Source organism: Agelaius tricolor, unplaced genomic scaffold (assembly GCF_023055355.1).
Source record: "Agelaius tricolor isolate 1412-34295 unplaced genomic scaffold, bAgeTri1.0.p SCAF_19, whole genome shotgun sequence".
NCBI classification, from domain to species: domain Eukaryota; kingdom Metazoa; phylum Chordata; class Aves; order Passeriformes; family Icteridae; genus Agelaius; species Agelaius tricolor.
In genome coordinates this window covers 790,705-813,789 of record NW_027269279.1, presented here as the reverse complement: position 1 = coordinate 813,789, position 23,085 = coordinate 790,705, and the positions used below count along the sequence as shown (strand labels likewise).

The 23,085-nt window shown below is 57.4% G+C and overlaps 1 protein-coding gene across 4 annotated transcripts in view; it reads left to right on the top strand.

The window, feature by feature from the left end:
- Positions 1-23,085, top strand: part of PRKCB (protein kinase C beta) — a 95,024-nt gene that overhangs the window by 59,275 nt on the left and 12,664 nt on the right. For all 4 annotated transcript variants that reach the window (XR_011681865.1, XR_011681864.1, XM_071444789.1 and 1 more), the window contains exons 8-16: positions 606-702; positions 2,796-2,942; positions 7,631-7,804; positions 11,203-11,294; positions 12,043-12,105; positions 13,538-13,676; positions 15,646-15,726; positions 15,980-16,087; positions 18,534-18,674. Coding sequence is in view for 2 of the 4 variants with exons in the window: in XM_071444789.1 (XP_071300890.1) it covers positions 606-702; positions 2,796-2,942; positions 7,631-7,804; positions 11,203-11,294; positions 12,043-12,105; positions 13,538-13,676; positions 15,646-15,726; positions 15,980-16,087; positions 18,534-18,674 (1,042 nt within the window). In the remaining 2 variants the exon portion in view is untranslated. The remainder of the gene's footprint in view (positions 1-605; positions 703-2,795; positions 2,943-7,630; positions 7,805-11,202; positions 11,295-12,042; positions 12,106-13,537; positions 13,677-15,645; positions 15,727-15,979; positions 16,088-18,533; positions 18,675-23,085) is intronic.

Sequence of the window (23,085 nt, the reverse complement as noted above, 5' to 3'; positions counted from 1 at the left end):
GAGCATGAGGGAGGAGATGAGGATCTCACTCCATGGTTCACAAGGCTGATTTATTATTTTATGATGTATATTACATTAAAACTATACTAAAAGAATAGAAGAAAAGGTTTCCTCAGAAGGCTGGCTAAGAATAGAAAGGAAAGAATGATAACAAAGGTTTGTGGCTCAGGCCCTGTGTCCGAGCCAGCTGGGCTGTGATTGGCCATTCATTAGAAACAACCACATGAGACCAATCCCAGCTGCACCTGTTGCATCCCACAGCAGCAGATAACCATTGTTTGCATTTTGTTCCTGAGGCCTCTCAGCTTCTCAGGAGGAACAATCCTAAGGAAAGGATTTTCCATGAGAAGATGTCTGTGACATGCACCCCCTGGGCTGGGGGGTCCCCAGGACACAGAGGGACCCAGGACCATCCCTCCAGCCACTGAGGGTCTGGGGCTTGCCCCAGGGAGGGTCTGGGGGCTCTGCTGGCCTGGGAGGGTCCCCTGGGTGCTGTACAGGGAGGCAGAGCTGTGCTGGGGCAGGGGGGCCCTGCCTGCCCAGCCCTGAGCCTGCCCAGCCCTGAGCCTGCCCAGCCCTGAGCTGTGCCCTCTCTGTCCCTCCAGGTTCAAGCTGCTCAGCCAGGAGGAGGGCGAGTATTTCAACGTCCCCGTGCCTCCCGAGGGAGAGGAAGGAAACGAGGAGCTGCGGCAGAAATTTGAGGTGAATTGATTTTCCTTGGACTCAGGGGTGCTCCTTGCTGCCTGCTGTGCCCCAGGCAGGGACTCTCCTGCCAGCTCTTCCCCTGGCAGGGCAGGGCACGTGGAGCAGGCTCCAGCTGCCCAGAGAGGCTCCAAGGAGAAATGTCTGTTTGCTACTTAATAAGCCATGGAAGTTCTTGCTGAATGATGGATCCAGACCTTGCTGAGGGAGCAGAAATTGGCCATTTTTCAGTGTAGCTGGAGTCTCCACAGAACCCCAGGAATGAGCGTGGTGCATCTGGAGACCCACACGCAATGAGCCATACAGAAATGAGAGAGCTGCCCTTATGGTTCCCAGCATGAGCTCTGTGATTGTGGCACAGACTGGAGAGTTAGCTCCTGCTCTCCTTTCTTTTCATCTTATTTATACACAACTTTCCTGAACACCCAAGGAAAGACAGTTCTAATACAACAGCTGGCTACAGCCAATGGCTTCTGGCTGTACAAAGAACTAACAGCTGGCTTTTATTGCATTTCATGGTGTTCCAGTGGTGTTAGAATGGTCTGGGCAGTCAGGTCAGGAAACACCTTGTGCAGAGGTGCCAGAGCACACCCATCCTCACCTTGCTGTGTCCTCCCATACCCATCCTCACCTTGCTGTGTCCTCCCATACCCATCCTCACCTTGCTGTGTCCTCCCATACCCATCCTCACCTTGCTGTGTGCCAGAGCACACCCATCCTCACCTTGCTGTGTGCCAGAGCACACCCATCCTCACCTTGCTGTGTGCCAGAGCACACCTGTGCTCACCTTGCTGTGTGCTCCCACACCCATCCTCACCTTGCTGTGTGCTCCCCACTCCTGTCCTCACCTTGCTGTGTGCTCCCACACCCATCCTCACATTGCTGTGTGCTCCCCACTCCTCCTCTGCAGGGACTCAGTGTCAGGGCAGGGAATTCCCCTCCAGCTGGGCCATGGCTGGTGTGGGAGTGAGGATGAGGATGAGGATGAGGATGAGGATGAGGAGTATGCTGGGGCCTGGGACGTGCCGGGGTCCCCCCAGTGGGTGTGGAAACCCCAGAGCCCGTTGCTCAGGTTGGCAGTGCAGGAGCTGTTCCGTGCCCTGAGGGGCTGCAGGTGACCTTGGGTGGGGAGTTCTGCAGCCTGGAGGAGCCTGTGAGAAGCATCAGCAGCAGCAGAGGCCTGAGGCTCCCGGGAGGTGCTGTCTGCAGGGGCTGCCAGCAGCAGCCAAATGGAGCCACCGGGATCGGGTTAATGGAATTTCATGCTAGGCTGAGCTCAGCACAGCCTCACAGTGCTGGGAGTGAAGGGGATAAATCCTGAGAGAGCCTTTGTGGGAGCAGGATCAGCACAGCCTGGCCTGGGCAGGGGGCACCGGCCACTGCTGGGCTCTGGGGTTTAAAAATGGGGCTTTGTGAGGGTCCTCAGGGGCAGCTGCGATGGCCAGGGGGGCAGGAGGGGCTGTGTGTCTGTCTGTCTGTCTGTGTGTCTGTCACAGCAGGAGGGTCTGTCTGTCTGTCTGTTCAGGAGGCTTTCTGCTCTGGACTGTTCCAAATGAGTTTTGTGGCTTCCTCTGTGATCCCCTCGAGTTTCAGATACAATCACAGAACATCTCAAATGGGAGGGACCACGGGGCAGTAATGGACGTGGAGCTGGATAAAAAGTCCCATGTTTTACCTCAATGTATTTATAGCCACCCCTCTTTTTCTGGTGGGGAAGAGCCAGAGGCAGTTGTTGCCCCAAAGGAGCTTCCTCAGGGCTGTTTGCCATGCTCTGGATGACTGGACACGGGGCAGGGCAGGGGCAGTGTCCCACTGGCACAGGGTGACCAGGGCCAGAGGTGATTCCCAGTTCTCTGGCAGAGGTTAACTGGGAAGCAGCAGAGCAGTGCCACGTGCCAGGGCTGGTGGCTCCTGCAGTGCCTTTCTTGGTGCTCATCACGCCCATGGAAAGGCTCCCAAAGCTCAGGGTGGCTTCTGAGCTGGGGAGGAGCTGCTGAGGTGGGATTTGGGGAGCACCCCCTGGGTTTACAATGCCCACTGTCCCTGCTGGCCCCAGTGATGTTCCCCTCCCTGCCCCATCCCCACCTTTGCAGAGAGCCAAGATTGGCACGGGCTCCAAGGCTGCGGATGAGAAGACACGAAATGCCATTTCCAAACTGGACAACAACGGCAGCCGGGACCGCATGAAGCTCTCGGACTTCAACTTCCTGATGGTGCTGGGCAAGGGGAGCTTTGGGAAGGTGAGCTGCCCTTTTTCTGTGTGCTCTGAACACCCCCAGGGGCACTGGGAGCACTGGTGTCATGGTGCTGGGAGCCCAGCAGGGGACCCCAGAGGTGTCTGATGAGAGCACCACAAAACCCATCCTTTTGGGAAGATGAGCTGTGTCTTTAAAGCTCTTTATTATTTGGTTGGGGTTTTCTTATTCTCTAACAATTACAAGTATATGGGAACATTTTAATTAACTTGCCAGACCGGTTGTGAGCAGTAACAGAATTTCATTCTCCTGGTGGTTATGTGACTTGGAACCTTCATTTTTCCTGGGTGTTGCCAACTCTCTCGATTTCCACTCGGGGTCCCAGTGCTCCAGGGAACGCTGGGGCCCTGCAGGAGGTGGGGGCAGTGTTTGCTAGTGTGAGGGCTGGCCCAGCCCCACTCTCATTAGTGAACTGCCTTAATTGCAGGCAATATTGCTGAGCTGCAGGCTCACTCCTCGGGCAGGTAGTGGAGATGAGCAGGGTGTGCAGGGATGCTCCCCTGAGCACAGGGGTGCAGCAGGAGCATCCCTCCCTTCCCAGCACTGGAGCTTTGAGAGGTCCCAGCTCCTCCATGGGCGTTTTCTCCCTCTGCAGAGGTGGAGAGCTCAGAGCCCCATGGGAGCACCTGTGACAGACAGGGATGGGGAGGTCCTGGTGGTCCCCAGAGCCTCAGCCCCGAGCTCAGTGTGGTACCCCCGTGTGACCAGGTGCACAGGGGTTACAGGAGGAGGGAAGAGATGAGGATCTGACTCCATGGTTCAGAAGGCTTGATTTATTATTTTATGATATATATTATATTAAAACTATACTAAAAGAATAGAAGAAAGGATTTTATCAGAAGGCTGGCTAAGAATAGAATAGAAAAGAATGAATAACAAAGGTTTGTGGCTCAGCTCTCTGTCCGAGCCAGCTGGGCTGTGATTGGCCATGAATTAGAAACAACCACATGAGCCCAATCCCAGATCCTCCTGTTGCATTCCACAGCAGCAGATAACCATTGGTTACATTTTGTTCCTGAGGCCTCTCGGCTTCTCAGGAGGAAAAATCCTAAGGAAAGGATTTTCCATAAAAGATGTCTGTGACACCCCTGTGCTGTGGGTTGGCATCCCGGGGTGCAGGACAGCCCTGTGCCTCCTGCCCTGCTGCTCTCTCACAGAAATGTCCCCTGTGCCCCCTCCCAGAGCCAGTGCTGGCCTCTGGAGCTCTGTGCCTGCGCCGTGTCCCCCACCGCCTTCTCCCCTTGAATTTGAGCAGCATTAGCAAACTCCTCAGCCAGCTCTGCCTTATATAAGGGAAAGTGTGACAGAAACTGTTCCCTGGAACAGCATGTTATAATTATGCTAATTAGCGCTAATTAAAACAGCACGTTGGTTCCTCCGGGTGGATGCAGCCTCGCCCTCACGTGTGCCTGCACCTCCCCAGGCATCCCTGGGCATCCCGGCACGGGGACACCCAGGTGCCACCGCCCTGTCCCCGCCTCCTGCGCCACCAGAGGTGCCAGATGTTGGGGAGGAGCCAGGCAGAGGTGCCTGGAGCAGGGAGAGCAGCCCGGCTCCCCAGCCCCTGGTGTGCCCAGCAGCTGGCTGTGTCCGTGGCACTGCCATCCCTCTCCAGGCTGGCACCGTGTCCTTCCCTCTCCAGGCTGGCACCTGCTCCCGTGCCTGCTGCCAGCCTCCCTGCTGCCAGTCCCTGCTGGCTGGGAGAGCTCTTGGGCCACAGTCACACTGTTTGAGTGAGCTCTGTCTGTCTCTGTTAACCCTTTGGCACCCCGGATGTCCTGCTCAGCATTTTGCTCTCTGCAGGGTCAGCAATGCCGACGCGCTGCCCTCGGTGGGGTTTGACAAACTCGCTCTCTCTGTGTTCAGAATATCTCCAGTCCTTATGCTGGAGCGTTCCCAAACAAACACTCTATATTGCAGGAATAAATCAAGTTAAATATCAGCTTTTTTCTGCAGCAATAAAAAGCTGAACAGGAATGCAATCTGCTTCCCAGCGAGCGCGCTGGCAGATGGAGATCCCCTGAGCCAGGCCTGGCGGGTGCAGAATGGATGTGCCTTGGAAAAGAGGGGCCTGGGGCTGTGTGCCCTGGCCTGGTGTGCTCAGCCCCGGGACACAGATGTCCCTGCTGCTCTGGGGTCCCCATGGGCTGCCCAGGACTGGGGCTGGTGGCAGCTCCACGGGGCTGGCACCGGCAGGGAGACGCTCCCACGGAGAGAGGCAGCACTTGGCACAGCCAGCCTGGGTTTGCTTTGCTGTATTATAAATAGAGGAGAGTGAAATTAGGTGGCTTGCTCATATTTCTGCAGCTGATCAATCTGTGGTGCTCTGGAGCTGTCAGGCTTTTTGGGGTTTGTGTTGTTTGCTGAGCAGGGTGGAGCCTTTGGGCTCCAGTGCAGGGAGAGTTCTCTGGGCTGGGGTGACCTTCAGGCTCTGCTCTGGCTGTGGAACCTGGCAGGAGGGCAGGACATGGGCGAGGCTGGTGCCTGCTACCCCTGTCACCCATCCCTGTCCCTGTGCTGGGCTCTGGGCTGTGCCAGGGGCACTGGGCTGTTTGGATCTTTGGTGTTTGAGCACCTTCAGACACCAGCAGCAATTTCTTCCTGGAAAGGGCGGTCAGGCACTTGAAAGGGCTGCCCAGGGAGGTTTGGAGTGCCCATCCCTGGAGGGGATTTAATTTTAATTTTCCCTCAAAATACGTTCCTGGAGTGGTTACTACTTCTTTGCCACCATTTTTGAGCAACCAAAGCAGTTCTGCTTTTGTCACCTAAAAATTAGCTCTGGTTTTAGCACCTGTGTGTGGCGCCTTGTAAAGCTCAGCTGGTGTAAAATGGTGATAAATGGAGGCAATGAACCAAACCAGTTCCATTTGAGCAGAACCACAGGGGACGCCAGAGGTGCAGGCGCTGTGTGAGGCAGCTGTGTCTGCTGCCCTGGCACAGGAACAGGCACTGCCTGGGCTGGAAGAGACCTTGGAGATCACCCAGTGCCACCCTGCCATGGCAGGGACACCTCCCACTGCCCCAGGCTGCTCCAAGGCCTGTCCAGCCTGGCCTGGGGCACTGCCAGGGGTCCAGGGGCAGCCCCAGCTGGTCCCAGGGCCTGAGCCTTGCTGGGTTCCATCTCACATCACAAGGAGCTGCTCTGGGTACCCAGGGCTCTTCAAGGATGAGCAGGTGAATAAATCCCATCCCAAAGTCCCTGACACACCCATGTCTCAGCCCTGCTGTGGGATGAGCTGGCTGCAGCCCTGCCCCACCAATGGCAATGGCAATGGCAATGGCAGAGCCTTCTCCAGAGCACTTGGCACTGAGGAGCCCCAGTGCCAGTCCCAGCTGATCCTGACAAGCTCAGCCGTGTCAAGGACAGCCAGGCTCCCCTAGGAGCTGGGAATGCACCAGAGCTGCTCACAAAGGGCTGTGCCCTGTGCTCTGTTCCCTGTGCCCTGTCCCCTGTTCCCTGCACCCAAACAAGTGGGTGGCACCAAAGGCCTCACTCCTCAGGCTGTGTCCCCTGCCTGATCATCCCCGATCCCAGGCTGTGTCCAGAATGGAATCACAGAGTCACTGAGCTTGGAAAAGCCCTCTGACACCCCTGAGTCCAACCCCAGCACTGCCACCCCCGTCCCCAAGTGCCACATGTAGATACCTGTGAAATCCCTCAGGGTGGGATGGGGCTGCCCCCTGCCCGGGCAGCCTGTGGAGCAGCAGAGGGCTGGCACACGAGAGGGTTAATTCTGTTAATTCTGCTGGCCCTGGTGTCTCTAAAGTCACCCTGAGAGCTGCTCATGTATCCTCTGCCCGTCTGGCCCAGCCTGAAGCACATTTCAGTTCCACCCTATCGATGTTGACTTCACATAATTTATTCCCCAAAGCCCCAAGCTGCTGTTCCTGATCCACTGCAGGATCTCTGCCAGCTCCTTCAAATGAAGAGCAATTCATTTCCACCCAGCACTCCAGTCTGAGGCCATGAGAGAGTGAGGGAGGGAGGGAAAACAGGAACCAAAGCAGGTTTCAGAGAGGGTTTATTTGCTGGCAGCCCAAGGAGCAGCTGAGGCTGGTGGAGCCTGTGCTGGGTCAGGCAGGGCACCCTGGCTGGGCTGATGGCATTGGCACCAGCAGAAGCAGTGAATCCCATTCACTGCAGTGAATAAACCTGCACGTGGGTGGGGTTGGGTGGAACTGGGAGCTTGGGTGGATTCTGCTGGCTGAGAGGGGCCTTGGCTGGGTGATGAACCAGCTCCTGATGGGGTCTGCTCACTGCTGTGGAGGGGGGACTGAGGCAGAGAAAACCATGGGGGTTTTTATTACTGTTCACTAGAGACTAACTCTTTTCCACCTCAAATATTTACCACCCTGGAATCTGATGGGCTCTGTGCTCAGCCTCTTGACCCCGTCCCCAGTGCTGGTGTCACTCTGAGGGTACCAAACCCCTGAGGAGAGCTGGGCTCAGGTACCAGCAAACCCCTTGGGCTGGGCTCCTGGAGGCAGTGAGGGGGTGAGGGAGGGGATTGCTACTCCTTAGATCCCTGAGTGCTCGTGGGAGCAGCCCTGGCAGCTGTGGGTGGTTTGGCACCTCCTCAGGGCCGCGAGGGCAGCCCCAGGGTGACGAGCCAGCAGCTGGGGCTGCTTCAGCTGGAGCTGCCCTGGTGCCACCGTGTCTGTGCCCTGTGCAGGTGATGCTGGCAGAGAGGAAGGGCACGGATGAGCTCTATGCTGTGAAGATCCTGAAGAAGGACGTGGTGATCCAGGACGATGACGTGGAGTGCACCATGGTGGAGAAGCGCGTGCTGGCGCTCTCGGGGAAGCCTCCCTTCCTCACCCAGCTCCACTCCTGCTTCCAGACCATGGTAAGGGCTGGGCACACCCAGGGCAGGGTGGGCTGGCACCCTGAGCACGGGGAGCCTGACACTTTGGGAAAGGGATTGGAATGGTGCCCAAGGCCAGGCTGGACAGCCTGGAGCAGCCTGGGACAGTGGGAGGTGTCCCTGCCCATGTCAGGGGTGGCACTGGATGGGATTTAAGGTCCCTTCCACCCCAAACCATTCCAGGATTTTATGTTCTCTGTACGTCACTGCACTTGCCAAAGCAATTGTGTGTTCTCTGCCCTGGCAGCCTCACACCTTCTCCAGTTCACTGGCAAAAGTGCCTCCAGGACCAAAATGTGTGTGTGTGACATGAAAGCGTCGTGTCCAACAGCTGGGCCCTGAGCTGTGTTCAGCAGGGAGTGCTGGTGACATCAGGGCTGATCTCCCAGCCCCTCAGGTCCCCAGCCCACAGCATCCCTTATGGCTCAGTAGCAAAGTGCTGCATTTTTCCCCAGGACTCCTTCCTCTGATCAAAGCCCTGAGCAGAGGGAGAAGCCTAATCCAAGCTGCAGGAAATCCACTTTTCCATGGGTTGTGATTGGGTTTGTGTGAGTCAGGAGAGGACAGGGGGACAGGGGACCCTTAATGCAATCCCTGCCCGGCCCTCGAGCAGTGAATGAGAATGTCCAGGTGCATGTCAGTGGGAGCCAGCAGAGGGAATCAGCAGAGCCCTTTAGAATGATGACAATGCTTTCCAGGAGGATTACATTTTAATATTGTCCCAGAAATTTCATTTCCCCAACACGCTGGGTGTATTTAAAGCCTGCAGCCCGGCTTTGCAGCGCAGCAATCAGACTGTGGCAGGAGCAGCTATTTCACACAGCATCTCCTGGCATCTGAAGTGAGTCAGCACGGGATTATTCCTGGCAGACCTATAGTAGCTTAATAGTAATCGTATTTGTAATGTAATCAAAATGTATAGCAGGGTGTATTATCAAAGGCTGGCACAAAGCACTTTGATTTCTGGGAGCACAGGCCAGAGCACAATTCTCCACCAGGGCTGTTGGTTCAGCGGCTCCAGGAGAGAGAAAAGCCCTAAATCTGCCTCCTAAAGAACAAGGGACCATGAGCAAGGAGAGAGCTCCTGCCTGGGGCTGGGGGTGAGAGGTGCCTGTGCTGGGGGACCTGAAAGGGCCCAGGTCAGAGCCTGGGCTCGGGGAGGGGGTGAGGGGGTCCCTGGGTGTCCCCAGGTGAGCTGGGCCCTTGCTGTGACTCCTGGGGCACGCACAGCAGCCGCAGCCACACCGAGATGATAAATCCCACAGTCCTGCAATGGTTTGGCTTGGAAGGGACCTTGAGCACCATCCGTGGGCAGGGACACCTGCCACTGTCCCAGGGTGAGGCTCTGAGCCTCATCCAGCCTGGCCTGGGACGCTGCCAGGGCTGCAGCTGCTCTGGGCACCTGTGCCAGGGCCTGCCCAGCCTCCCAGGGAGGAATTTCAGCCTAATGTCTGGGAAGGGGTGGATGGGGCGAGCATGGCTGTGGTCCTGGCTCTGCCCCTTGTTCCCAGCGTGCAGCCAGGCAGGAGATGGAGCAGTCCATTAGAAGGGCACTGGAAGGAGCCCTGGCAGTGCCAGCCTGGCTGCCCAGGGACAGGGGAGCGTCACCAGCTCCGTGCCAGGCTCTGCAGTGCGTTTCCATCTGTGTCTGTGTGCTGCCCAGCGGGTGTGGATGCTCCAGTCCGGGCCAGAGCTGTCCTTGGTGGCAGGGCCAGCCCGGTGCCCATTCCCCCTGCAGCCCGTGGGCAGCCGTGCCCTCTGCCTGCCTGAGTCACAGCACGGCTCTGCTGGGCACGCTGCTCCCTTCCCCACCCAGAGGAGGGCTCAGCTCCTGCTTTTAGAGCTCAGCTGCCTGCCTCAAGAGCCAGTGTTTTTAATATTCTTCCTCCTTGAAGCAGATCGATATATTTAGGAGGCAGCTGCAGCCCAGCCCGGCGCTGCTCCCTCTGCCGTGCTGCCTGCTCAAGGTGACATTGCCACACGTGGGCTGGCCAGGGCTGTCCTGCGCTCAGGGGTGCTCCCAAAGGCAGCTGGAAAGCTGAATTCCCTGCTCTGTGCCCTCAGTGCCACGTGTTCTACACAGCCCCAGTGCTGCTGTGCTGCTGTGCTCCATCCCCTGGGGCTGCCCCACTGCTGGGGGCTGTGCTGGGGCAGCACCTGCTGAGCCAAGACCCTCTGGGTGGGCACTGCCAGCCTGGGGAATGCCCTGTGGGTGCTGCTCCCCATTCCTCTGGGTGGGCACTGCCAGCCTGGGGAGTGCCCTGTGGGTGCTGAGCCAAGACCCTCTGGGTGGGCACTGCCAGCCTGGGGAGTGCCCCATGGTGCTGAGCCAAGACCCTCTGGGTGGGCACTGCCAGCCTGGGAAATGCCCCATGGGTGCTGCCCCCCAGTTTCTCCTCAGCCCTGGTTATGGCAGTGCTCCAGCTGCATCTCCCATGGGCTCCCTGTCCTTCCTGTCTGCAAAGCAGGGCAAGGCTCATTTAGGGAGGAAATGAGCAAAGGGGAATTTTGATTATGTAATGCTGCCAACCTGCAGCTCCTGCAGTGCTCCAGCCCCTGTGTCCTTCCCTCCTTCCCTCTCTGGGTGGCAGGGGGCAGCCTGGGGCTGGCACTGGGCTCATGCATGGAGGGCCCATGGCACTGCTGGCCCTTGTCCCCAGCCCCTCTCCAGCTCTCCTGGAGCCCCTTTATGCCCTGCAAGGGGCTCTGAGGTCCCCTGGAGCCTCCTCTTGTCTGGGTGAGCACCCCCAGCTCTCCCAGGCTGGCTCCAGCCCTGGAGCAGCTCCGTGTCCTCCCTCTGGAGCCCCTTAACCCCGTGGGCATGGCCAGAGGGAGCCCTCAGAGCAGGCTGGGAGGGGAGAGGACAGGGGAGCAGCCCCCTCCTGCCTGCCCTGCAGACCCTGCACCCCCAGCACTGCTGTCCTGGCAGAGGGCTGGGGGTGTCACAGCCCCCTCCTGGGCCTGGCCCACTCCTGCTGGCCCTGGATGGAGCTTGGTCCCCTTGGAAGCTGCTCATGTCTCCGTGCATGCCCTGCCTGGAGCCAGGGGGTGCCTGGGGAAATGCCAGCAGGGACCTGCAGGACAGCACTCTGGAAATGGCTCCTGTCAGGAAAAGCAAATGTATTCCTGGAAATGAAAAACCTCTGGTTCAGGGATGGCTCCCCTTGCCTTCTCCAGGGGATCTGTCTGCACTGGGGCAGGGCTCCAGTGCTGAGCCTTGCCAAGGGGTCAGTGCCTGTGGGCTCTGCAGGGCCAGCAGCCTGTGGGGAGCACAGGGATGGTGCCTGTGCTTCCCTGGCATGACAGACTGCAGATCCCCTTTCTGATCAGATTCCCTGCTCTGATCACCCTGCTGCTAACTGCTCCCTGTTTTCCTCCAGGATCGCTTGTACTTTGTGATGGAATACGTGAATGGTGGGGACCTGATGTACCAGATCCAGCAGGTCGGGAGGTTCAAGGAGCCCCACGCTGTGTGAGTGCAGTGCTTTGGCACCTGGGGTAGGTGTGGGGTGTACCTGTGCCACCAACAGAGCCCAGGGCTTTGCAGTGCAGCTCCTGGCAGGAGCCAGGGATGGGAAGATGCAGCAGAACTCTTTGTCTGGTGCTGCTGCCTCCACCTCACCCTTGGGGTGCATTGTATTGTAAGTAATTGAGTGCAATAAATAAATGTAGGTACAGAAAGGCCCAAGGCAGGGGGTGTGGGGGCTTTCTGGGGGACACCAGGCCTCTGCTCTGCCTGGTCCTTCCTCAGGGCAGGGCTTGGCTCCTCTGCCAGGGTGCCCAAGGCAGGTGTTCACTGGGGGCCCTTGGCTCCTGTTTCTTGGGAGCTGGGCAGAGCAGGATGTGTTCCTGGGAGCCCCCAGACACTGAGCACAGCCTGGTGGGCTGAATGGTGCCTGAGAGCCCCAGGGCAGCGTGGCAGTACCTGCTGGCTCTGGGAGCAGGGATGGCTTTCAGGACTCCACCCGTGCTCCCAGCCTGTCGTGAGGACAGCCTTGGGTCCAGCTCTTGCTTCATTTGTGCCACCAGAAGTGACAGCCCCCAGCAGCACCACTGCCAGCTCAGGCTGGCCTGGATCACCTCCCTGTGATGCTCCTTTGGAATTTCCCTGCCTTTCCTTTGCTCTCACCTGCCTGATGCCTTTCCTTTCTTCGCTGCCACCGCACTGGGAAGGTTTCATTCCTCGCCTGGAATTATCGGTTTTAAACCTCCTCTTTCAGGTTCTACGCAGCAGAAATCGCCATCGGGCTGTTCTTCCTGCAGAGCAAAGGCATCATTTACCGGTACGTGAGCTCCTCCCTCCCTCCCTCCTTCCCCAGGCTCCACCCAGAGCCGGAGCCTGGGCAGAGAGATGCTCCAGGGTCTGCCCCAGCCCGTGCCAGGGATGGGGGCTGCCCGCTGCCCACAGCTGGAACAGCAGCACCCTTAGGGCTGGAAAAGACCCGTGGGGTCACTGAGTCCAGCCATGGACGCGTGGTGTGTCCCAAAAGGGAGCTGTGGGTGCCCCTGCTCTGGGGGAGGTTCCTGCTGTACCCCAGCTCATGGGAAGGCAGCCCTGGCTCTCTCCTGCCCCTGTTCCATGTGCTGCTCTCCACACAACACAAAAGCTCCAGGCCCCGAGTTTGGCTGCAGGGCACTGCTCTCGTACATTGCCACTGGAACCAGCGTGTGCCAGTGGCTTCTTCTGAGCTCTGCAGTGTCACCCTGTCACTTCTGCTTCACCGCCGAGGCTTCTTTGCCATCCCCAGTGTGCTTCCAGCACCCAGGGGTAGCTGCCATGTGCAGGACCAGCCTCACAGGCTGCTGGTCGAGCTCTGAGAGCAGCACTCACTGCTCCTCCCTGCTTGGGAGAGCTCCCGGAGCCCAGGGTGGAGCAGAGCATCCTAATGAGTGTCAGAAAGCATTAAGTACTGTGTAAAGGGAGATGCCAACAGTGCTGCTGGAGTCAGGAGATGCTAAAGATGAAAGAAGTGGAACAAACTTGACGTGAGGGCTGTTTTTTGCCATCAGCTGCTGTGGAGAGATTCTAGGTCTGTTGGTCCCCAGTGGCTCTGCTTCCTTCCTTCCTCAGAATCCGAATCCCAGCTCGTGTCTGTCAGCTTTTGGCCCGTCAGGGTTCTGAGCACTGACAGGATAATTAGAAAATACAGCCTTGAACCCAGCCAGAATGTATAAACTGCACCAAAATACCCAGTGTTTGCTACAGAGGTGTCCTTGAGGCTGCAGCATCCACCTCTGGAGTGGTGGCTCGAGGCTGGGATCCAGGGATCTGTGGCTGGATCCACCTCTCCAGCTGGTGCAGAGGAGCAGAGCTCCCGGGTACCACAAACAGGTACTCTGGGGCTGAGCAGCACAGGGAAACAGCTGGCTTGTATTTCGGGGGACAGAGCACAGGTGAGGCAGGGCCTTGTGCTGAGTAGGTGCTTCTCCATCGTGAGAGCTCCAAGTGTACTTTGATTTTCACAGGAGTGAAAGAAAAACCTCAGTTAAATGGGTCTCCTGCCAGATGAGCGCTTTCCATCACACACTTCAAAGCACTGTGCCCAGCACCGCATTCCTGTGGGTTAAAAGTAAAATCAACACTCCATCCTGACAGTCTCTTATTTTCACTCGTTTCCCCAGACATTTTCCTACAAAGGGTTCGGGTGTGAGCCGTGGGCAGGGCTCAGCCGTGGCAGAGCTCACACTGTGCCCTGTGTCTGCTCTCCCCTGCAGAGACCTGAAGCTGGACAATGTGATGCTGGACAGCGAGGGGCACATCAAGATCGCCGACTTTGGCATGTGCAAGGAGAACATCTGGGATGGGGTCACCACCAAGACCTTCTGTGGAACCCCGGACTACATCGCGCCCGAGGTGGGGACAGAGCTGATCCCTGTGATCCCCCGTGGGGTGACCTGGCTTGGGGCAGCTCTGCAGCTGAAATAGGGATTCAGGAATCCCCCATCCCTGTGCTCCCTGTGATCCCCCGTGGGGTGACCTGGCTTTGGGCAGCTCTGCAGCTGACACAGGGATTCGGGAATCCCCCATCCCTGTGCTCCCTGTGTTCCTTCCATGGGGTGACCTGGCTTTGGGCAGCTCTGCAGCTGAAGCAGGGATTCAGGAATTCACCATCAGCCTGCACAGTTCCTGCCCCAGCACTGTGCATCCCCACATCCCCCTAAGGGAGCAGGGATGCTGGATCTGCCTGCCTGTGGTGCTGTGTCTCAAAGAGCAGCACATCCTCCTGCTGCTCTCCCTGCAGTGTGGTTTCCTCACCGGGGTTTCCCCGTGTCCATCCTGCTGCCTGTTCTGTCCTTGGTATGCTCAGACCCACTGCAGGTTGCTCCTCACTCACTCCTGGAAATGACAAACCCCGGGGCTCAGCTCTGCCCCTCACTGTGTGTGACAGAAGCTTTCAGCACAGCATGACCAGTGAGAAACAGGGAATTATCAGTGGATCCTATTTCCATGTGGAGTGGGGATCCTTGGATCTCTCCAGCTCACTGTGTGCAGTGAGGGGCTGTGTGTCTGATGGGGAGAGGCTGCCCATCCATGGCTCTAGATCCCCACAAAATGAATTTGCATTTGGTTACTGGTGCTGTGATAGTCACACATGACACTTCCATGAAATGCTGTATGGGCACAGCTTAATGCCAGACTCGTGAATCTCAGATGAGTAATTATTCTCAAATGTCTGTTCCATTCACGTCAAAGTATCCCTCTAAACTCATGTCACTCTGCTGAATTTGCAGTGATGGGGTTAATATTGATTCATTGAAATGTTTCAGAGAGAGAGATTCTCTTTGCTAGGACATCAGTGCTCTTGTGTGCTGACCCACATTGTGTTTGCTGCTCCCAGTGAGGTTTCCCATTCTTGGATCCGATGTGTTCCATCCCTCATCCCACCAGGATTAATTCTGGTGCTGCTGGTGCAGGGTAGTGACTGTGGGTGATTAATGCTCCTTCAAAGCAGGACAAATGACCAGTTCTCCCTGTGTTTGCCCAAGTGTTTTCACTTTAACTCTTATTTTCTTCTCCTTGCTCTAATTTGTCTTTTTCCAAAAGCAGAACAGCAAATGGGAAATTGGGATGCAAATCACTTTGGCACCCAGGAAAGGCACTAAAGGCTGCTGCCCGTGGGTCCCAGAGGAGGATCCCACTGCATTTGGGAGCTGCAATAAGGCTGTGGCCATGCTCCAGCCTGGCCCCTTCTGCTGCCCTGTGCCTCCTCCTTCCCGAGCTGCCGTGTGCTCGGGCCAGTGTGGCTGCAGGGGACAACTGTCCTGCCTTTTGCCTGACCCATTTCTGGGCCTTCTTCTGTTCCAAGCAGGGCTCTGTGTGCCCAGGTGACAGGGACAGCCTGCACAGGGCCCGTGTGTGATTCCCTCTGATCAAAGCTGTGTGTCGCCTGCAGGGCCGTGTCACCTGCAGGGCCGTGTCACCGTCACCTGCAGGGCCATGTCACTGTCACCTGCCAGGCCATGTCACCTGCAGGGCTGTGTCACCTGCAGGGCTGTGACCTTCCCAAACCAGCAGTGGGGGACAGCACAGGACAGGGGATTTCCTTTAAGTGCTCTTTCCTTTTAAAGGCCTTTAAGGTGTGAACTGCTCCCAGCTGAATTTCCCAGGGTGCTGTAGAGAGCAAGGTTTGGGTCTGGGGGTCCCTCAGGAGGGGGTTCCAGTGCTGAAATGTGTCCCAGGGAATAACCCTGTCCCTGTGGCCCACTGCAGCTTGGGGTGGCTTTGCCCTGTGTCAGAGCTGGGGTGTAACACTGCTGTTGCTGCTGTTATACTGATATTACACTGATGTTGTCCTGTAATTTTGTGCTGCTGCTGTTTGCAGATCATTGCCTACCAGCCCTACGGGAAGTCAGTGGATTGGTGGGCGTTTGGAGTCCTGCTCTATGAGATGCTGGCTGGCCAGGTGACTGAGTTGGAGTTGATTCCTCTGGGCTGGGTGCATTGTGAGCACAGGACCTGTGCTGCGGCATTGCCACGCCTGGCACGTGGGTGGGCACCCCCTGAGCTGGGGGTGACGCTGGTCTGGGGACTGCAGTGACAGGACACAGCACTGTCACTGTGTGCACGCCTGGGGCCGGCTCCAGGCCAAGGGGCAGAGCAGCCCCGGAGCTCTGGGACCCAGGAAGGCCCCTGAAGCTGTGTCTGCTTGGCTGCAGGCCCCCTTCGAGGGAGAGGATGAAGATGAGCTCTTCCAGTCCATCATGGAGCACAACGTCGCCTACCCCAAGTCCATGTCCAAGGAGGCCGTGGCCATCTGCAAAGGGGTAAGGGCTGGCCTGGGGGGTGTGGGGAGGGACAGCCTGCGCCCCTGGCTCCCAGCCCACCCACTGCTCCCACCATGGCCAGCCTCTGACTCAGCTGGTTCTGCTGCCTGGGCCTGCCAGGGCTAAAGCCACAGCTTGTGCCACTGTGTGGGTGTGTGTCCTAAAGCCAGGTTAAAATAACAGCTGCATCCTCCCCGTGCCCCTACACCGAGCAGAAATACAGCTGGGACTGGGGGCAGGAGAGAGCTGGGGTGCTGGCTGGAGGGGGGGAAGGGAGGGCTCCTGCCCTCACACCCTGTGCCCACCAGTGAGGACAGGGCAGCTCTGAGAACCTTTGCCTGAAGTGAAAACTGGTGCTCAGGGAAAATGGATGTGATTCCCAAACAGTTTTCCCAAGATCAGAGACAAAACCTTCATCCTTCCACTTAGCTGTGATCAGTTGCCCTTCAGGACAGCCTGAAGCTCTGCTGGTGTCTCCATGAGGTCAGGGCAGCATTTTCATTATCCTGTCTCTTAATGTGCAGTGCAGCTCTGCCTTGCCCAGCATAACAAGCTGGGCTCTCCACGGACTGGGCCTAGGCCTGACTTAATTGCAGCCTGAGTTAATTTGGGATGTGATGGATAAAGGCTGGCGGGGTCCTGATGTTGTTCTGTGTGCCTGGGACTGAGCCTCATCTCACCCCCCAGTGCCACACTGCTATAAATAAGTGTTTGTGTAGGAATTTAAGAAATGTTTGCTTATAATAGTTAATATTGAAAATATCTGAATGTTCTGTATCTCAAAATAGTGTTTCTATCTACAAATGACACATCCTGCGCTTCTCGCTCCCACTGCGGCATTTCAGAGCCTCTTCCTGGCGTTGCCAGGATTCTGAGCTGCTGTTAAAGAGGAACATTCACTGGTCCCGTGGGGAAAAGCTGCTGCAGGAGCTCCCACCTGGGATGGGGCACGGGGAGGGGGTGCTGCCCTGCCACAGTCAGCAGGAAAATCAAATCCTTAATTCAGAAACCGCTGGGTGGCTGGAGGGGCATTCTCACAGGGGCTGTCACCAGCTCCCATCCTCTTGCTGGTGTTGTTTGGAATGAAAAAGGGAAAATCCAGAGTGTTCCTGGTCAGGCAGGGGCTGGGGGACACTCGGTGCTCGGTGCTGCTGAGCAGCCCTGGGCTGGAGCAGGGCCAGGCTCAGGGCTGGCTGTGTTTGCTGCTGCACCAGGCATAGGTGGGTGCTGTAAATCAGCGAGCAGGGACTGCCCAGCCTGCAGAGCCTGCCAGGCCCTGGCTGCTTGTGCAAGGGCTTTCCAGGGAGATGCTGCCTCATGAAGCTGCATCTCCATCACTCCTCCAGCTGCAGATGCTGTCCCAGCTGGAGCCAGGGATGTGGAGCTGTTTGCTCACAGAGCAGTTCGTGGCTCTGCTCTCACCTTGTATTTTTTGGAGTTTTGGCCTTTTCAGGGTTTTAGGTTTGGGGTTTTTTCCCAGGGTTTCCCTTGCTTTTAGAGCCCTGTTGCAGTTAAAGATGGGCTTTCCTGAGCAAGTTTGTTTTGTGCCCTGGGGTGGCAGGGCTGACCTGTACCCAGTGGTGAGAGGTGTCTCAGCTGCCCAGCTGGAGCACTGGCCCCTCCTGTCCCCCATGGGGTCTCACAGAGCCCAGCCCTGGGACACAGAGCCAGGCTTGCTGCAGCATCAGGATGGACTGCCCTGATTTAATAAAGCAGTGCTTTTGTTCTGAGTACAAAGCTCATGTTCTCCATCCTTATCAACGTCTTGTGAATCTCTGGAATCTCCATCTGATCTCTGAGCAGGGCTCAGACCCTGCCCCAGGATATTAATGTGGTGCAGCTGCCTGTAGTTCCTGGGGCCCCTTTCCCTTATTGGGCAGTGAAGAGGAGAAGTTTAGATGATAAACAGCATTAATGGACTGTTTGTGCTATTTTCCCTCCAAATTGAGTCTCTCATTAGAAATCCACCTCGTGTCTGCTCCGGGGGTGAGGGGGTTCTGCTCCCAGGGCTGATGGAAGTTTGGAAGGGCGGATTGTCCATGTCAGAGGGGCAGTGGGGTCTGCAGTGAACTCTGCAGATGCTGAGCAGTTTGTGCCAAGCAAAGGGACTGCTGGGCAGCTCCCCTGCTGCAGCCAGGTGCTGAGGGAGCCCTGCCAGCCCCCGGGGATGTTCCTTGGCAAACCAGTTCCATTCCCAGACGGGAAGGGGACGTGCCCATCCTGCCAGTGCTCACGTACCTGCCATCTGCACAGTCTGCTCTCATAAAGCATTGTCAGCCTTCCCTGCCCCTGAGTCACTCCAGCTCCTTCCTCGGTGTCCTCCTCTCCTTGGCGCCCCAGAGGAGGAGGTGGGACCCTGATGAGGGGCGTCCAGCTGGGGCTCCCAGAGGGGACATTCTGGGGGGCAGGGGACAGGCTGTGACTGTTTGCTGCCTCCTGTCCCCAGCTGATGACCAAGCACCCTGCCAAGCGCCTGGGCTGCGGCCCCGAGGGCGAGCGGGACATCAAGGAGCACGCCTTCTTCCGCTACATCGACTGGGACAAGCTGGAGCGCAAGGAGATCCAGCCCCCCTTCAAGCCAAAGGCTGTAAGTGTGCAGGGCCACCGCTGGGCCACCCCTGTCCCACTGCTGGGCCACCCCTGTCCCACTGCTGGGCCACCCCTGTCCCACTGCTGGGCCACCCCTGGGCCACCCCTGTCCCACTCCTGTGTCCCCTCCCTGTCCCACTGCCGGGGAGCCTCCAGGGCCTCTCCCACCCTCACTGTGTCCTGGAGGTCCCTGTCCCTTGCAAGGTGTGTTCCCTGGCACCTGGCATGTGCCACAGCCCCACTGGGGCAGGAGCAGTCCCTGTCACCTGGGCCCAGCTCTGGCTTGCAGAGGTGGGAGCTCCACATGTGCAGTTCTTGGAGCCCTTGGTGTTGCAGCCTGTCTGTTTTGTTATCCCAGGGCTGTTGGGTTTTTCCTCCCATTTTCTCAGGTCTTTCTTTTCTTTAACCCCAATTTCAACACCCAGCTGAGCTCAGTGTGCCTGGCTGGGCAGTGGAGCTGGATTTCACCAGAGCTTCTCTCCAGGGTGGAAGGAGGCTGGAGCCTGGCTCTGCAGGGGGATCCTGGCTGCTCCTCCTCAGCCCTGCCTGGCTCTGCTGAGAGATGAGCTGGGAGTGCAGTCTGGGGGAATGGGCAAACCAAGGGGCAGGAGGCAGCAACTGGAAACTGTTCAAAAAGACAGGAATGCCTGAGTGCTCCTGGTCCAGCTGTGCCTGCAGTGACACCTGTCCCTGTGCCACCAGTGCAGGGGTGCAGCCTGAGCCCCAGGTGGGTGTCCCTGCCCATGGTGCTGCTCTGTGTCCCCAAACTCTGCATGGAGCTGTTGCTGCAGTGCCCCAGCTGGGCCCTGCTGTTTCACAGAGAGCTGAATCCCCACTGGATCTGCTCTCATGGTTTGTATTTGTGGTCAGTGTGGGGACATTAATCCCTACTCCGTTCTCCCAGGCCAGCTCAGAGTCCAGGAATGCTCTGTGTGCTCACCTGCAGCCTCCCTGTCCCTCTGCCCATAACAGCCTTCTGCACCTCTGCTTTTCCTCTGCTTTACAGATGCCCTGTCCATTTGAGGGCCCCTTTTGGTGCTTGGAAAAACTCTGCTTTCAGGGACAACGTGGAGTGGGAGCTCCTTTGGTGGAGGGTGCTGGGTGCCTTTAGCTCTGCTCTCTCCCTGTGTCTCTCTGCTCCAGCAGGTTTTTCCCTCCCACAGCTCCTGTCCTGCTCCAGCTGGGCTGGAGCACCCCCGTGGTGGCTGGGCAGAGCCCCACAGCCCCAGGGATGGGCCAGGGCTGCTGGCCTGGAGAGCTGCCCCTCTCCCTGCCCTGCCTGTGTTTGGGGCTGATGTTTGCATTGCAGGCAGGAGATTTTTGGCAGGTTCAGTGTGGCAGTGGTGCCTCTGCAGGGAGCTCACGGGTGCTGCCCTTGGCTGGGAGCTGCACTCACAGCCTGAGCTGTGCCCCCTCAGAGGGCACCGTGCTGCTCTCCCTCCTCTGGGGATGGGAGGTGCAGATGGGCAGCACAGGAGTCTGGTGCTGCCTGCTGCCTTTCCCTGAGGGGAGGGAACCCCCAGGGCATGGGCCCTGCAGGAGCACGGCCACTGGGAGAGCTCTACCTCTGCCATCAAAGCACCAGCACTGTGGAAGTGCTTTGGGATGCTTGTGCCCCCATCATTTGCTGTCTGGGGCTGGGTCTGACCCTTGTGCCAGGGATGCTGAGGTACAAGGGGGGATCCCTGAGCTCCAGCTGTGGAGGGATCCCGGTCCACAGCTGGATTCACTGGAGGGGCACCATGGGGTCACTCTGCACAAGTGCCTGTCTCCTGAAGCCATGGCTGCTGCCATCTCCCACCTCTGTGTCCATCTCCCAGTGAAGCTGCTGCTGCTGTGTCCCCTCCTCCCATCTCTGTCCTCCTGAGCAGGGCCCCAGTGTCACTGCCTGCCCTGGGCAGGGGCACAGCATTGCTGTTTGGTGCTTTACAGAGAAAAACAACTGAATTCCATCAAAAGCTCTTTCTTACTGCTCTGCTGCTTTAAACTGTGCAAATTTTGTCCTGTTTTAAATGTCTCCTTCCTCCAGAAATCCCTGTGACACCAGCCCTGGTGTAAGCTGCTGGCTGTCACTTCCCCCAGCAGCTGGCACCCGGAAAATTCCCTGTTTGATAGGACAGGGAGATTAACAGCAGCTGATTTGGGATTTAGGGAGGATTAAGACAACTCAGGTGCCTGCTGATAGCTGATATTTCTCCAGCAGTGCTGGAAAAAGCTATTTCTGTGGTGCCAGCACAGGGCAGAGCAGCAGGGGTGGCAGTGGGGCTTGGACACTGCACAGAGGGTCTGGGGGTGACAGGGGACATGTGGCCCAGTGTCTGTGACTGTCATTGCCCTGGTGGCCACACCACAGCCAGTGCTGCTGCACACAGGGCTGGCGCTGGCCTGGCTCTTCTCCTTGGCTTGAGTCCATTTTGTTTTCCTTTTATTTTTTCATCTGTAAAGGTCAGGCTGCAGTAATTGTCTGTATCCAGAGCTTCAAAATAAGGAATAAGATGCAAATGAGGGCTGGGAGTCAGCCCCCACCTGTCCCCAGCCTTGCCCTCCTGCAGTGCATGCTCAGCCCTGGGGACAGCAGCCAAGGGGAGCAGAGCCCCCTCCAGGTTGTGTCCAGCTTTGTTTTGCTGCTCAGAGGCACCATGAGTCCATGTCTGATGGGAGCTGGGGGCTCAGCTCCCCAGTTTGTGTCCAGGTTTGTTGTGTTCCTCAGAAGCACTGTGAGTCCATGTCTGATGGGAGCTGGGGGCTCAGCTCCCCAGATTGTGTCCAGGTTTGTTTTGCTGCTCAGAGGCACCGTGAGTCCATGTCTGATGGGAGCTGGGGGCACCGTGAGTCCATGGTTGATGGGAGCTGGGGGCTCAGCTCCCCAGATTGTGTCCAGGTTTGTTTTGCTGCTCAGAGGCACTGTGAGTCCATGTCTGATGGGAGCTGGGGGCTCAGCTCCCCAGATTGTGTCCAGGTTTGTTTTGCTGCTCAGAGGCACCATGAGTCCATGTCTGATGGGAGCTGGGGGCACCATGAGTCGGTGTCTGATGGGAGCTGGGGGCTCAGCTCCCCAGGTTGTGTCCAGCTTTGTTTTGCTGTTCAGAGGCACCGTGAGTCCATGTCTGATGGGAGCTGGGGGCTCAGCTCCCCAGATTGTGTCCAGGTTTGTTTTGCTGCTCAGAGGCACTGTGAGTCCATGTCTGATGGGAGCTGGGGGCACCATGAGTCGGTGTCTGATGGGAGCTGGGGCTCAGCTCCCCAGCCCCTCCTGCTCCCACAGAGCCCCCTGTGCCCTGCAGCAGCAGCCACAGACCCTCTGGCCACGTCCCTGTGCTCCTGGGCCCCTCTGCAGTTTGGGGTGGGGGCACAGGGGGTCCTGGGGGGCTCTCAGTGCCTGCCCAGTGCTGCTGCTGGGGGAGGATGCACAGCCCTCCCCAAAGCTCCATCATTTCCCACTGACAGCAGTGGATGGAGGCTCCTGGCCGGAGCTCAGAGCCAATTCCTCAATTCCCAGGAGCTCCTGTGTTGCTTTGTGCTTGATTAACCTTTATCACAGAGTCAGGAACAAGACAGATCAGGGGCTGGCTTGTCTTTGGTGGTTCTGACGTGGGGCTCTGCTTGGCTGCTCCCTGCTCTGGCTGGTGCATAACAATTCCTTTCCTGGGTCTGCAGCTACCCTGGGAGTGTGTTTACACTTCCCTGCTCTCCCTGTCTCTCGTTGAGATAATTATTGTTTTTGGTATCTAATTACTCCTTTACTTTACATAAAGCCTAGTGATTTGAAAAGTCTCATTTTGAAAGCACTGAAATCACACAGCAGAGCCCAGGATTATTCACAACAGCATGGGGGGTTAAAAAAAATGGCTTTTAATCTAATAATTTTTAATTGCATAAATTAATTTCCCCCTAACTGCTCGGAGTTAATTAATATTGAAAGGCCACTTACAGACCTGGATGTGTAAAAACACCAGCTCTGTGCACAGGGGTTTGTAGCCTTAGTTCAGCCTGCACAGGGTGATGTTTGCATAAGTGATTTCCTAATTAGATGGGATTTAAGGATTGAGGGGCTGGCATTGGGCAGGTGGATGTGCTGAGGTTAAACACCTCTGGTAATCCTGGCAGGATTTGCTCTGGGAGACCCAGGGCCCTTGAAGATTTTGGGATTTCCCAGACTCTTCAGCCTCTGTTCTCAGTGTATGAGGCAGAAATTGGGCTTTTCCCTAGCAGAGGGATGGTCCCACACCAGGAGCCTGGCAGAGGATGCTCCCTTTGGGAGCAGCAGGGATAAAGGGATGAGCTGCAGGAGAGCCCTGATGGTGCCCAGGGTGCAGCAGGGAGCCAGAGCAGCCCCAGGAAGGTCAGGCTTGCCCAGGAGGTGCCTGCAAGGCCGGTGGGGTTGTGGCTGTGCCCGTTTGGGACCAAAC